The sequence below is a fragment of the Tiliqua scincoides genome, chromosome 8 (assembly GCF_035046505.1).
Source record: "Tiliqua scincoides isolate rTilSci1 chromosome 8, rTilSci1.hap2, whole genome shotgun sequence".
NCBI classification, from domain to species: Eukaryota; Metazoa; Chordata; class Lepidosauria; order Squamata; family Scincidae; genus Tiliqua; species Tiliqua scincoides.
Genome location: NC_089828.1, coordinates 49,442,137 through 49,458,163, shown reverse-complemented (window position 1 = coordinate 49,458,163; position 16,027 = coordinate 49,442,137). Strand labels below are relative to the sequence as shown.

The 16,027-nt window shown below is 43.0% G+C and overlaps 1 protein-coding gene across 1 annotated transcript in view; it reads right to left on the bottom strand.

Annotated features, from left to right (window-relative positions):
* The window catches only part of VMP1 (vacuole membrane protein 1), a 138,701-nt gene that overhangs the window by 103,199 nt on the left and 19,475 nt on the right, over positions 1–16,027 (bottom strand). The window contains exons 2-5 of the mRNA XM_066635611.1: positions 15,772–15,873; positions 14,406–14,541; positions 8,759–8,849; positions 7,127–7,237 (exon numbers count right to left, since the gene is read on the bottom strand). Coding sequence (XP_066491708.1) covers positions 7,127–7,237; positions 8,759–8,849; positions 14,406–14,541; positions 15,772–15,847 — 414 coding nt within the window. The 5' untranslated portion in view covers positions 15,848–15,873. The remainder of the gene's footprint in view (positions 1–7,126; positions 7,238–8,758; positions 8,850–14,405; positions 14,542–15,771; positions 15,874–16,027) is intronic.

Sequence of the window (16,027 nt, the reverse complement as noted above, 5' to 3'; positions counted from 1 at the left end):
CAGTCCCAAGCTCAGTTTACGCGTTGCCAGCACCTCTGGGAACATATTCCCCTGCGGTCACTAGGTCACTATCACAGACTGCACAGAAGTGATTTTCTAGAATTCCATGCTAGCAGCAAGCGTTCCAGGAAGTTTCAGCCCATTGTGAATCGCATAAAGACCAGAGAGAGGAAGTGTCTGAAAATCACGAAGGAAGCCCACGAGACAGATGGAAGTCACAAAACAATTCTCATACAAAAAAACACCCCAGGCTTAGTTTCAAGATTTTTTACATCATGTTCCGGATTTTCTCTCTCTAACCCAAAGGCATTCTCTCCAATTTGCTTGCCAGTAACCTGACCTCTGTTAAAAACACTGGTGGTGACTTACTTCGGAGATTAGCGCAAGCCAGTTTCGCAACACAGACATGCAACGGGAGAAACGAGCTACAACAGAGAAGCAAGTTACACTAAAGTCATTGAAGAACTTTTTTTTTTAAACAGAATGAGAGAAGCAAGATGTAGTCCTCAAACTTAATAAGAACTGTAAGCAGTAGAACTTTCTGGATATGGAGACAAAACCAGTGGCATGCAGGGATGTGCACAGCTCAGTGGTAAAGTGTTGTGTACCAAAGGATCTCAGGATCAATTCCAAGCATCTCTAGTTAATCTCAGATACAGGGCTATGGAAAAGCTGCTGCCATTCAGAATAGACACTGGCTGAGCTCCTGCTAGGCAGAGTAGAACCACTGTGCTACATGGTTTTTAAAGTTATTTTTTCAATATAATTTAATTTTATTGGATGCAACCAAAACTCATTAAAATCTATAGAAGTTTTGCCACTGACAAGAGGTGTGGGGATTACACCGCTATTGCAGAGGGCAAATTGGTACAGATAAATAACAGCTCTGCAAAAAGTGGCATATAATTTTTAACCAAACTAAAAACTGTGTGCCTTTCTTATATCCCCTCCAGTCAACACGCCCTTTATTACCCTCCACTGTTCCTTCTCTTCCAAAGAATTAGAAAAGCAAACCTAATTTCTGAGAAAGAGGAAAAAAGGCCATATGGCGGTTGTGCAACCAGATCACAACAAACCAAAAGGAGCACCCAGATGTACAGCAGCCTCACCAGTCCCCTTGCTCAGCACAACCTTCTCCCCTTGACTCTGAGGAAAGAAGATTTCATGCTTTGCTGAGCTTTGAAGTAGGAGTCTGCTTGCTCCAAATAAAGGGCACCAGGATGCAGGTCTCTTGTTGTCTTGTGAGCTCCCTGGGGCACTGGGGGGGCCACTCTGAGATACAGGAAGCTGGACTAGATGGGCCTAGGGACTGCTCCAGCAGGGCTGTTCTTATGTTCTTAAAGCCTAGCATAAGGACAGTATGGCAAAGTGGTTAGCATGTGCAACAAGACGTGGGGAGACAGAGGTTCCAGTCCCCACTTGGACACAAGGTTCACTGCTTGATCTTGTGAAGATCAGTGAAGGGAAGGTGTGGACAAACATGAACAGCTCAGTTCATGAAAAAGGGGACCCCCTCCTTTGAGTTGTCTGGCACACCTAGACAACTTGCAGGAGGGGTGGGGACAAAGGAAACTATTCATGACTGGCTAGTAAGCCAAGCCAAAAATCTGTGGACCTCTGCAAGTACAGATCTAATTTATGAACGACCTAGTCTCAAGACACTCAAATTTTTAAGCCATCTTCTAGATTAGAAGATAATCTTCACCCCTCTTCAGTCAGTTAACATCATAATGTCACAACACAAAATCTTTACATTTACCAGTCCAAACTAAGCTATTCAGATCTCCAGTTATAAAATAAGGGCTTGACCCCTGCTGGATCAGGTCAAGCCCAGGATTCTGCTTCCCACAATGGTCAATCAGATGCCTCTAGGAAGTCCATAAGCAGGGCATGAAAGCAGCTGCTGTTCAGAGGCATATTGCCACTGAATCTGGAGGAAGCATAAAGTTTTCATCACTAGTAGCCACACTGTGTTTAATGTTATGAGCCTCAATCATGCATCATCCACCCCTCAAAAAAAAATGAGATCCTCCATTGTGGACATAGCAAAGGTGACTGCTAATATCAAAGCTGACAGAGAAAGCTGTATGTGCTCAAAGTGATTGCCTTCATACTGATTTTTGTTTTGTTTAAAACTACCCAAACGTAGAGGAGACAAACACACATGTACAGAAGAATTTGCAACCATGTTCATTTTTTTTTAAACACACAAAACACTTCCACTCCATTTCTTCCAAATCAATCTGGCCCTGCTCAGAGGCACTTAGTCCAAGGTGCTTGAATTTCTGAAAACGGCAACCCTTCTAACACCTTGGCAAAGTACAGCTTCTGGTATGTTTTAAGGCAAAACAAGGAAGGTGCGGGCAGCCTTTAACTCTTGTGGAATTTACTTTGGTGTTTTAATAGATCTCTAAGATCCATCAGCTGGATCCTAAGACAAAATATTGGCTGGGATGGTAGATGACGGCAGAGTCAGATGCAAAACAGTGGCTTGGGGGGTGGGGCCAATTACCTATCACACCACGTGACCACCCTCTTGTGTTATCCGCATATAGTGTACACAAGTACAAATCTACGCCAGATACTACAGATCAGGGATTCCAACAGTCTAATTTGGATTTTTAAAAAGGCTTTTGTTGTTAAAGATCTGGGAGTCGGAAATTCTTGCTGACCTACCGCCAATCAGCGAGAGAGCCATCAGCAGATCTTTTGCTCATCTCTGGACTAGGGAGCCTACGTGATTGTTTCAGCCCAAACTTGTGACTTGCAACTTTTCTTGGTGCCCATCATATTGCATGGCCGTACCCCTCAGTTTCAGTGGCACTGCAAAAGCCTGGGTACGATTGCATCAATTGTGAATTAGCACCGGTTCTGTGAAAAAAACCCTCTCTCAATCAACAGTGCTGCACAGCATAAGAAAAGCAAAGCAACAGAGACCTCTAGGAAAAGCAGTCAAGCAGGAGCTTCGTTCAGTTCGTCAATCTGGCTTAAGACTGCCATGGCTCTATTGGGCTCTGTGAATGGCTTTCAGGTGAACAGGAGGAGGGGGGGTGGTCTGTGCAGCCAGACAGTGGAGGAGGAGGGGTACTACCCCAAAAGAGTTCAACAGCTAAAAACAAAACATGCTGTGGGCTGCCTTCTTCAGAGCCTTGATGCCTCCAAAACCACTGTCAAGGTGGAATTTGGCTCAGCTGGGTTGCCACTGCTAAAACACACAACGATATGGATGTTACAGGGGAAGACATAATTTGTTGCTACGTTAACCACGGCTGCCAGATCTGCTCTCATATATGCATCTCGACAAGTTCCTTTTCAAAAGTTGTTTGGAGAAATTCACATGTGCTGGAACCCACTAGGAGGCTACAGAGGTCTACTAAAACCATTACAAAAGTAGATGAACTGAAGGAGCCTCTTAAGTGAGTCTGCCAAGAAACCAGGTGTGGAAAAAGAATGGTAATTGTCACCATTGCCGCTCCTGGTACAAATTAAACCATGCTGCTGGAAGGAGCTGCTTTTGAAGCCGAAGAACAGCTTGCCTCATCAGCGGCACAAAACACAGCCAGAGTAATAATAGCTAATATAGGAAAAAATCAGCCACACCTAGTACGCTTCTCATCTGTTATCTAATGAAGGTTTACAACAGCCCTGTAAGGTAGGTCAGCAGTAACCCCTATATGGCAGATAACGGGAGCTTTGAAGCAGAGCAATATTGAGAAAGCACACAATGCTGCTGAAGTGCCAGGGTTCATTTGCCTGCATGTAAGAGGTGATTTGGGATCGTGGCCTTATTCCATGACTGCTTGAATCCCAGCCCTGGATGTGAAAATAGCAGGGTTCCAATCTCAGCCGAGATATGAAGCTCACTACAGGAGCATGCCATGACTACAAGGACCAACTTGCCTCACAGGGCCATTTGCAGCTATAAAACTCTTCCCTGAGCTCTTTGGGGGGAGAAAAGGGATACAGATGGATGAAACAACATCATCATAAATTATTGTTCTGTTGACCCTAACAGTAAGTTCTCACTTCGAAGAAACAACGTGCTAATCTTACAACTCTTTTTATACCTCTGACCTCCAAGCGACTCAGTATACCTCTCACACTGTTAGCAAGGTTTAATTTGCACCAAGACATAGTGCTTGGGCAGATGCAGAGTCTTTTCCAACATGGTTAAGAGCCCACAGTCCCTAGCACCCATCAGAGATTGAGAAAAGGGTTTCCAGGTGACAAAAACAGTGGAGTTTCCAGACAGCCTCATGCTTTAGCATCCTTTTTTCTGCAAACTTAGCACTTGTCTTTCTATGCAGCTGACCATTTGCTGTCAAACAGCACATTTTAAATGCAATTAAATGCAATTGCCGCAACCGGTTTGCTTTATTTCTGGCACAGACACTAAAACCAAAACCATGAGGAAAGAGGCATGTGACACCACTCACATAGGTGACTAGGACAATGGCTCCACCTAGTGTCTCTTATTAAGAAAACAACCTTCAAGAACAAACTTTTTTCTCCCCTAAGCCAAGCAATCTGGTCTCAGTTTAAGTAATTTTAAAGTATAATTCATTCATAACCCAGTGCGCTAAGAGACACCAAGTGGTGAATCTGGAAAGTATTATCTTTGTGCAATTAAGACCTGTGGAAATAGCTATCCATAGCCAAAAACAGTGTGTTTTATAGAACAAATATTTACTGGCAAAAAAGCAAGTCTGCTTTCTGTACAACACAGAACGCTTTCCTTAACTTTCAGCCACTTTGAAGAATGCTGTGTAAACTCTGAAGCTGGCATATTACTGTGCCAATAGAAGATGGCTCAATAAAAGATTAACACCTTGCATAATTTTTGGAACTCATTTTCTGGGAGTAAATAAGGCCTGTCAATGCTAACTAAGACTGAATTTGGACTCCAAACTGGAGAAATTTTTTAAAAAAGAAACCAACATTATGAGTATGTGGGGCTCCCCAGTCCCTGGCCCAGGTTGGAGAGAGGGCGCCTCCCTTGTGGTATTTGTGGCATTCGCTTGCTGGGCCTCGAGGTCATCCCCCTGCATCCACCTTGGAAGGATCCTGCTGCTTGGCCAAGAGACCCTTCTCCCTGTTGCTTCAGATTGGCTTTGAGAGGGTTATATAGCACCTGCTTCCTTCACCTCTCTCCTGCTTCCTCCACTTCTCCCTTCCTCTGAGCCTCTCTGGGTACTGCCTCCTCCAATAGTTTTGGAGACAGAGTCCTCAGCCTTGCGTCCTGCTGCCATTTCCTCAACACTGGCACTGATTGCATCCTGGGGCCTGCCTTATGGGCATGTGGTTTGACTCCTCCCCTTTCCAGTCCCAATCCTGCCTCCCTAAATTTGCTGTCACCCCAGCAACCAGGAACCCTGACTTGGGAGAAGAAGCACAGTCGCAGGACACAACTGTGGTCCACCTAGTGGCTGCAGTGCTTAATATGGGGTTAGTGACTAGTTTGAAAGCAGTGTGCTACTCACTTAGATTATCTAAGTGAACCCTAGCATGGGTCACAATGGCTGTACACAGGTGGCGGCAAACTCTCCCAGAGACTTGGTGGGTACAAGGACACAGCTACATTGCTCCTGGATAGAGTGGAATAGCAGAAATTAAAGAAGAACTTTTAAAGAAGGGGTGGCTAGTTGGCAGCCTTCAGACAATTTTATTTGGCTCCAGGTGGATGTTGTAAACATTAGTCTACATGAGACTGTTCTCAGAGGCTGAACAATTCTTGGACAACCCAGGATGGTGTAGTGGTTGTGGTGTTGGACTTAGATCTGGAAGATCCAGGTTCAAATCCCTGCTCAGCCATCAAACTGCCTGGGTGACCTCAGGCCAATCACTGACTCTCAGCCTAACCTACCTCATAGGGCTGTTGTGAGGACAACAAGGAGGGAAGGAACTATGCATACCTCCCTGAGCTCAATGGAGGAAGGGTGGTATAAAAATCTGAAAATCAATAAATTTTGATATTATGGGGAGAGCTTATATCCGCGGATCCCAAGCTCCCCTCACATTCAGAGGGTCCTCTGAGCCCAGCAGAGGCCATGGACATTCCAATGCCCTATAAGGCATGAAAAACGTCACTTCCTGTTTCACGGAGAAACTCTATGATATTTTTTCAGCTCTAGGGTTCAGTCTGAGCCCAGCACAGGCTGCAAATGGATGTCTGCAGCCTCTGCTGGACTCAGACTGAACCCTTTGGAAGCAAGGGGAACAAAGCTCCCCTCAGCTGCAGAAGGCAGGGGGAGAGGTGTTCACCCATATCTGAGGTTTCACGTAACTGTAAGGGGTTCCAAAATGGAACGCCCGCGGATATAAGGGCATGACTGTACATCTCTTTTTTTGGTTTTGCTTGCACTTTAAGGCTGCAATCCAAAGAAAATCCCAACTTTGTAATCAAAATGTTATAATCTTTGATCAAAATCCACTAAAGTCAACAAGGCTTGCTTCCAAGTAAACAAGTTAAGGACTGGTATTTACATCTTACTCGGAGTGCTCAAGAACTAAAATGCCACCAAATCATGTACTGAGCACAGAATTCAGTTTCATGAGGATCTCCAGTACAGTAACATATTGGGGGGTGGGGAGAATGGGATTGTAACGGCGGTGAATAGCACCTCCTTTTCATGGAAAAGGTCCCAGTGGCAGTGTCTCCAGGAAGGGCTGAGAAAGACCCTACCTGTCTCTCTGAAGAACCACTGCCAGTCAGTGCAGACATTACTGAACAAGATGGACAGATAGTTCAACTCAGTAGAAGGCAGCTTCATATGTTTTTGGGTACAGAAATATGCCAGAAAAAAACATGACCAATGTCTGCTATGATCTCAGATGACAGAGGAGTTGCGAAACACAATTTCCAGCAGTGGGCTGAGAGAAGAGGCTTTGGGCACCTGTTCAAATTTCTTACCTTTCTTGATGAATAGCAGAACCATGCAAAGTAAGACAAATGATGCAATTTTCTTAATCTCCAAAAAACAAAGAACTTAACTCTTCTTGCTGCAGAATCCAAATTACCTTTATGCTTAAAAGTTTATATCTTATATTAAATTCTGCAGTGAGGACATACAGACGTAGAACACATTTTTGTACACAACAAAATACAGACATAGATATTGTTGCTTACCAAGTAGAGCAGAAAAGTATGAAGACCTGTTCCAAGTCCAACCGAGGATAGAATGCCTAAGCCTACCCAGTAGGCACACCATAAGAGCTTTTTCTCCATATACTGCACATACTGAGGAAAGCCAAAACAAAAAAAAAGGCAACAGATGAAGCTTTCTCACAGAAGCAGAAATCTCCATGAGATAACAACAATGTCAAAATAAGCAAAAGCAGAATTTTAGACAGCCAAGAAGCATGACCTATAGTGATACTCAAGCATAAATCCCCTTACCCTAATGCAGCTGAAACTAAATTTGTATACCTAAAATAGCAGCACATTCTTCCCCTGTATACCCTTTGCTGCCTCTTTCATCCCCTTCTCTTTTGTTTCACTTGTGCCTAACTGCAAACTCCTTGGGGCAGGAACCTGTCCTCTCATTCATGGCAAAGAGCCTTGTATAGAGGTAGGAGAAAACGGTTTTATTTTTCACAGATTTTGGTATTTTACAAAGTTAGAAGTGCAGAAAGAGGTATTATGTGGTTTTATTCAAAATTTACATTATAATCACTTTAAAAGTAGGTAGGTCTGGTCTAGAGGGTAGAGCTTCCATTTGCCTGAAGATAACATCTGAAGGTCGCCAGTTCGAGGCCACCGGCACCATGCGACCTTGAAGCAGATGACAAGCTGAGCTGAGTTATTCCATCTGTTCTGAGCGTGGGAGGATGGAGGCCAGAATGTGAAACCAGATCAAGAAAGTAACACCTGAATGTTGTGGTTCTTGTAAGATAGAACATTCTTTCAAATTGTAAAAATCCCTACGGGGATTTAATAAGCCTGCCTATGTAAACCGCCTTGAATAAAGTCTTGAATAAAGACCAAGAAAGGCGGTACATAAATACCTGTATTAATTATTATTATTATTAGTGAAGTCAGTGTACTAGGTAGGTGATATAGCTAGTATAGTGTCTGCAGATGCAGCCACAGTCATTACCCATGTACTCCCCATTAAATAATAAATAAAATAAAATAAAATAAAGTGTTTCCTAGATTGAGGTTTTTTGTTTTCTTTTCCAGAAAAATGAGAAGTACAGAAAATGGTATTATGTGTTTTTAACTCGTTATCACTATTTTCTCTCACCTTCAGTCATGCATATAAATGGCAAGGATGATGTCTTGCTTAAGTTGGTTATGGTAAGAGGGGGGTATGTCCCTATTTCCTCAATCTTGGGAAAAGCTCAGGAAGCAGTAGTAAGACGCCTCACTAACTGGTGTCCAGCAGACTCCTTGGGGTCAAGCAGGAGGCTAAGGAATCCTCAGATCTTCTCCAGACTTGGGTCCTTCCAGAATAAAACAAGTGCTTGCCACTGGCAAGCTGTGGTGGACCAACTGGTGGTGTTAAGAACGTATCCAAGTACTTTGAACATTTGGAAAGCCTTGCATCACAAGTCAAACCCTTGGTCCATCCAGCTCAGTATTGTCAGCACTGACTGGCATTGGCTCTTCAGAATTTCAGAAGACAGGGGTCTTCAAAAGACAGGGGTTTTTCCTGGCCTATCAGGAGATGCAAAGGAATGAACCTGGGTTGTTTAGCATGCAGAGGAGGTGCTCTACCCCTGAGCATTCTCACCCCCAAACATTAAGTGGTATAATTACCTGTTGATGTGCTCCTTCAATATAATACGCAGACGTAAGAACTGCAAGTAGCAGTAAAAGAGACACCACGATACTTCGACGATGCCACAATCTTGGAGGAGGGAAAATACAAACTGCAGTTAAAATCATAAGGCTGGCAAAGGACCATATAATCATCAAGCCCCAGACTTCATCCCTGTCATATCGGTGCCTTGTCCACTCTCACAATGGCTTGTGTAATCGAGACTAAAGGCAAAAACCATTAAGAACCAACTTGCTGTATCATGCCATGTGAGAACCTGACAACAGCTAGTTAGAATGCGTCTGCGAGGTTCACAAGCAAGGTACAAAGGTGATAGTTCTTCATTTGCCTTCAGTAATCAGATGCAGACTGCCTCTGTACTTGGAGGGATCATTTAATTATCACAGATGACAGGCCTCTCTTCACTGTTTGATTTGTCTTATCCTTTTTCAAAAGCTGGGAAAACGTGCTAATCACCATCTCCTGTAGTAGCAAATTGCACACATCAATCAATCACTGGGGGAAGAGGTGGTTCCTTTCTGTCCTAAGCCTAGCTCCAATCCTCAGCACTGCACAACCATGGATTTTAGCATTACATGAGGGAGAAAGGTATCTCTCACTTCCTACCATTTTAAATTATAAGCTCATTTTATGCAACTCCTTAATCCAGTGATTCTCAAACTTTTAGCACCAGGACCCACTTTTTAGAATGAAAATCTGTCAGAACCCACTGGAAGTGATGTCATAACTGGATGTTACATCATCGGACACGAAAATTTTTAACAATCCTAAACTGCAATTCTAGCCACACTTACCCAGGAGAAAGTCCCATTTACTATCATTGTTAAAATCATATACATAGTAGCCTGTTAAAAGTACAGATCTGTAACATTTCCCCAAATGCAGTCACAGACCACGGTAATATCAAGTCTATTAAAAACGAAATATTGAAATCAACAGAGACCCACCTGAAAGGTCCTGACCCACAGTTTGAGAAACACCGCATTAATCATTTGTTGAAGTTTTTTGCAGAAGGAGCAGTGCCACCCCCCTCCCAGCACACAGCAAGGTGGTTTTGAACTCTGAACACACAGAGCAGGCCACTCTCTCAAGCACAGATATGAGCAGCCTGCACCACACAATTCAAGATACAGTTTGCTTTTTCATTTCCACTTTGACTCACCAAAGCAGAACAAAGAAAGCACAAAACACTTGGGAGGGATCTGTCCATTTGAAATTAGCCAACTGTTACAATGAACTCAGGACATTTCAGGCTTTCTGAAGTTTTTTCCTGTGAACAAGTTCATATAGCTTCATAGCAGTACAAGAGTGTTTGTTCAGTAGAGTGAAGACTGCACCGTAACCTCTTTTGGCAATATATCCCTGCTGCCACAAAAATCGTAACTCATGCACTGGGCACCTTAGGGAGATAATTCTGAAGAGAGGGGGTGGGATGCCACCACTGAAAAGGCTAAGCAGATGCAGGGAGGGGACACAAGAAGGTACAGCAGCAGGCAATCCTTGGACTGTAAAAGGCCAAAGATCTAAGCATCTCAAGGTCTGTCTGGTTCTCAGTGAGGCAGCAAACCTTAATCTAGACCAGGAGTGTTAAACTCACGTCATACAGTGGGCCAAATAGCACTCATGGAGACTGTTAAACAATAGCAACTTTTCCAGGATTTCACACAAGGGCCTTTCTCTACCATGGAAGCCCTACCAGGAAACATCAGGGATTGAATTCAGGATCTTCTGCATACTTCAGCCCCATCCCTTAAATGCACTCTCTCCCTCCCCACCAGCAGTCTGAAGTGGTACAGACCAAACACAGGTTTACCATCTCCATAAAAACTAGTCCAGATACTCTTGTCCAGAAGTGCATCTTCCTGCTCCCCATCCCATTGTAGTACTTATGCTGGAGATTCACTACCCACATATTAAACAGCACATCATTCACCTCAGGACCTCATTGCCATTGGATGCTGCAAGGGCCACTAGCCTAAACAGTTTTTTAAACATGGAAGAGAAACATTTATGATGGGAACGAACAAGGAAGAATGGAAAGTGCAAATCATTCTCTGCTTCTGAAGTTCTCCTAAGGAACGTGACCCTCCACTGTCTGTGAGTTTTGATCTGGCATATAGATTTGAAAATGCATGTCTTTTTCTTATTATTAAACATGGCAGTTTGCGAATAATGCCCAACCAGCTTAAATCTTATTCAGTTCAAACAGTACAAAGAACTGTGTGGATAAGGACACCTATATCAATTATTGTCTACGGCACAAGCAAAACAGTAGTTTAGGGACAAAGTTCTTTCAGATATTTCAAGCAAAAGTTCCACATAATCCTGAACTTTGCCCTGACAGCATGTTAACAGAAACCACTTAAGTTGCAAATGTTATCTAACAAAAATCTGACCTATCTAATTGACAACTTAATACCAATTCCTCTATTTGTTCTTTCCCAAAGTTCTTAAGGTATGTTTTAGACAAGAACATGGCTTGGAATCAAGGTATTTACTACATGTGTTTCTCAAACTGTGGGTTGGGACCCACTAGGTGGGTTGCAAGCCAATTTCAGGTGGGACCACATTCATTTCAATATTTTATTTTTAATATATTAAACTTGATGCATGGCATGTGACTGCATTGGGGAAATGTTACAGATTTGTACTTTTAACAGGCTACTCTGTATATGCTTTTAACTATGATTGAAGAGGCTGAAAGAGAAGATGTTTCAGACCTCAATGATTCATCGGGCCCAGATGGCATCCACCCAAGAGTTATTAAGGAATTAAAGAATGAAGTTGCTGATCTCTTGACTAAAATATGCAACTTGTCCCTCAAAATGACCATGGTGCCAGAGGATTAGAGGATAGCAAATGTCACATCAATCTTTAAAAAGGGAAAGAGGGGGGACCCGGGAAACTATAGGCCAGTCAGCCTAACATCTATACCAGGTAAGATGGTGGAATGCCTCATCAAAGATAGAATCTCAAAACACATAGACGAACAGGCCTTGCTGAGGGAGAATCAGCATGGCTTCTGTAAGGGTAAGTCTTGACTTACAAACCTTTCAGAATTCTTTGAAAAGGTCAACAGGCATGTGGATGCGGAAGAACCCATGGACATTATATATCTGGACTTTCAGAAGGCATTCAACATGGTCCCTCACCAAAGGCTACTGAAAAAACTCCACAGTTAGGGAATTAGAGGGTGCTTTTCAACCTCTTCATAAATGACCTGGAGACAGGGGTGAGCAGTGAGGTGGCCAAGTTTGCAGACGACACCAAACGTTTCTGAGTGGTGAAGCTCCAGAAGGAGCTCCAGAAGGATTTCTCCAAACTGGCAGAATGGGCAGCAAAATGGCAGATGCGCTTCAGTGTCAGTAAGTGTAAAGTCATACACATTGGGGCAAAAAATCAAAATATCACATATAGGCTAATGGGTGCTGTCTGTGAGATCAGGAGAGAGATCCTGGGGTGGTGGTGGTCGATGAAAGTGTGGACCCAAAGTGCAGAAGCAGTAAAGAAGGTCAATTATATGCTTGGGATCCTTAGAAAAGGTACTGAGAACAAAACGGCTAATATTATAATGCCGTTGTACAAATCGATGGTAAGGCCACACTTGGTGTATTGTGTCCAGTTCTGCCATATCTCAAAAAGGACATAGTGGAAATGGAAAAGGTGCAAAAGAGAGTGACTAAGATGATTACTGGGCTGGGACACCTTCCTTATGAGAAAAGGCTACGGCGTTTGGGCCTCTTCAGCCTAGAAAAGAGACACCTGAGGGGGAACATGATTGAGACATACAAAATTATGCATGGGAAGGATAAAGTGGATAGAGAGATGCTCTTTACACTCTCACATAACACCAGAACCAGGGGACATCCACTAAAATTGAGTATTGGGAGGGTTAGGACAGACAAAAGAAAATATTTCTTTACTCAGCGTGTGGTTGGTCTATGGAACTCCTTGCCACAGGATGTGGTGATGGCATCTGGCCTGGATGCCTTTAAAAGGGGATTGGACAAGTTTCTGGAAGAAAAATCCATTATAGGTTACAAGCCATGATGTGTATGTGCAACCTCCTGATTTTAGAAACGGGTTATGTCAGATGCAAGGGAGGGCACCAGGATGCAAGTCTCTTGTTATCTGGTGTGCTCCCTGGGGCATTTGGTGGGCCGCTGTGAGATACAGGAAGCTGGACTAGATGGGCCTATGGCCTGATCCAGTGGGGCTGTTCTTATGTTCTTATGATAGTAAATGGAACTTATCCTTTTTACTATTGGGGGTGGGAATTGCCTTCTGCAGCAGCCCTAAAGACTGTTACAGCCTTTAGACTGCTGCCTGATTTATAAATGCCAATGGATGTGGTGATTGGGTAGAGGTGATTGGCTAGTGGTAATTGGGTAGAGGTGCTCCCAAGTAGCACCTGGTTTAACCCTTGATGTGCATAGCTTAAACTGCCCTGTCAGTTTTGCAACCCACCCAAAAATGGGTTGTGACCCAGTGATGGTTCCCAACCCACAGTTTAGGATCCACTGTTTTAAAGAGTATATTGATTTCTACTTTTGGTATTTAAAAAAACAATATTTTTGTTGTGAAATTCTCAATCTTACAATGAAGAATTTGAAGACCTTCAGCAGAAAAGCAGCCTAAAAATACAAAAGTTTTATTTTTAAAAATCATGATTAAGCACCACTGAAATTAACAGAACTTAAGTTAGTTGTGGTTCACTAGTCTGACTGAATTCAATAGTGCTTAGTCAGGATTCACTTTCTCTGGACACAACCCTTAAAATAGAAACAGATATTACTGAGAAATCTAAAAATGTCAATTTTTTCCTATACAAGGAATTTTAGATCAAGAGGAAAGTGGATTCTAGTGAGTGTTAATGGGACACATTTTTAGATCAGTACAGGTTTGAAACAACATGGAAAAGATTAACACACCAGCAATCAACTAAAGTCCACAACAAATATATGGCAAAGAAATCTGAAAATAAAAACTTCTGTGATTGAGACTTTCCCTGGACAATGAAGCAACTCACATTTTAAACATGTTAAGATCTTGCACCCCTAACTTAGAGTTCTCTGGACCCCATAATTAGATGGAAAGGATTAAGTTCCACAGTGTGCTTTAAGGCAGCAGTTCCCAAATTGTGAACTGCGGTACACTCACAGAGGCAGAGCGCGATGACCCCAGTCGCCCTTCTTACCAGGTCTCCTGGGCACCATCATCTGGGATCTTTGAGATTTCACTAGCTGAAATCTGAGCCAGATTTCACTCAACCGAGCCAGAAAGAAGAGGCTGCAGGAGTGCCGTGACCCTGGTAAGTTTGGGAACCACTGCTTTAAGGTTTTGGCAGGAGGAGCTCAAGATGAGTAGCCCATCTCCACTCCTAGAATTTTCTATCAATACTGCCATTCTGATGAAAAACCAACAAACTAGTAGAACTGCTCAGAAGGATAGAAGAGTAGTTCTGCAGGATCAAACATCCCCCATCCCTTCAACTAATGAAGTCCTGTAAAAGTTGGACTCGGATGGGGAGAAAAGGAAGCTAGGGACTAGTTCATGCCTTTTACTGCTGAAAGCTTCTGCCCCCCACTCTCTGAAAGGTGAAAATGAAAGAGAAGTAATCTTTACTTTATGGTCCATTCTTTCAAGTTTATTAGTGCTTCCAGGAAAAAATACTGCAAGGTAAGGACTGGGTTCCTCCAGAGTACAATACTCTGCCGCTCTTCTCGTTCTTTTCGCTTCTGTTCACTTGGTGAAGACGGCTCTGCAAAAGAGAAGTGGGGGGGAAAGGAGGATGGAAGAATTAGTTTACAGAGTTACGGGAAGAGACAGCATCCAGTAGCCCCAAGAAGTCTCAACCCTCTGGGTGAAATGATAATCCTCATCTCCTCTTGAAAAGGATTTCCTCTGGGAGTGGAAGCCAATCAATTACATGCTCTGTGGACAGAGGACTAATAACTTGAATTGTCATTTGTCCCAACCATTGAAAGACTACCAGCTCAAGGGCATAATACTGTGTACTGAAATATGCCAACACAGGGCATGGAGAAACAAGAGAACGGAAGCCAGCAGAGAAAAACCTAAAGCTACTACTGACCTTCTGCCTGCAAAGCATGTACTTTGCCATGGAGCTATGGGCCTTTCCATAAACAGAAATGTGAAGTCGTCATATTATGAATCAGTCACATGATTCACATGAGTCACATGACTGGTTTACTAGAGGAACCAGTCACACCACTGGTTCATCTAGCTCTAGTAGAAGCTCTTCAGTGTTTCAGGCAGAAATCTTTTCCAACACTACAAGGAGATGCCAGGGAGTGAACCTGGGTCCTTAGGTATGCAAACGAGGTGCTCTACCACTGAGCAATGGACCTCTTACATCAAACTCAAGACAAGTACAGAATTTAGTAAAAGCTGCTGATTTAATGTTCAAAGAAGCTCAAATTGTTCGCGTGCGTTTTTAACCACAAGTTAAAACACCAAGTTTCCAGCCCTTGTGGACATAAACAAAAGCCTGAAAGTACGTCAGTGATGTTGGGGAGGGGAATCACCCAAGATGTGGATGAACAAAATTTGCAGTGACCAGAGGTTGTAGTAAGGCTTTGCACAGCTCCTTATCCCTCTCTCCAAAAATCAACAAGATCAGAATTAAGAAAAAAAATGAAGAATGCTTAGTTTACAAAACTTAAGTAGGTTGCACTAAGCTGGCTTTCTTCAGCACAAATGCTTAAATTTCTTTTTGGCCTTGGACATCGAGAATGCACAGTCCCATACTTAAAAGTCCCTCTCTCCCGCCTTTTTAAATAAGTGGTTTACGTGGAACCTGATTTGCATTATACTGCATTATTGTCAAGAAAGTCCCTTCAGTGTCAACTGTGGAACGAGGTATTTTTTATATACACTCTTATTAAAAAGACAGCTACGCTGGTTCATTGGGGGAAAATTAGGAACTCCAAAGTGACTCAGCATAAAGGATTTCTTTTACGTGCCCTACCTGTAAAGTTTCCATTGTGCTGTTCTTTGCTCATTCCTATGCGCCTCTGGTCACAATCTGTTCCATTCTCTGCCATTTCATAGATCAGTCACTTATGGGGACCTGACAAAGATAAAAACCAACAAAAGGTGTTAAGTCAAACGCTGCTGATAACAAAAGCAAGGCACAATAAACAACGGTTCAGAAGAAGGGCCCACTCTGACTCTCCTATGCAACAGGTTCTGCAGGATCAGAAGTTCAGGCAATACATTATACA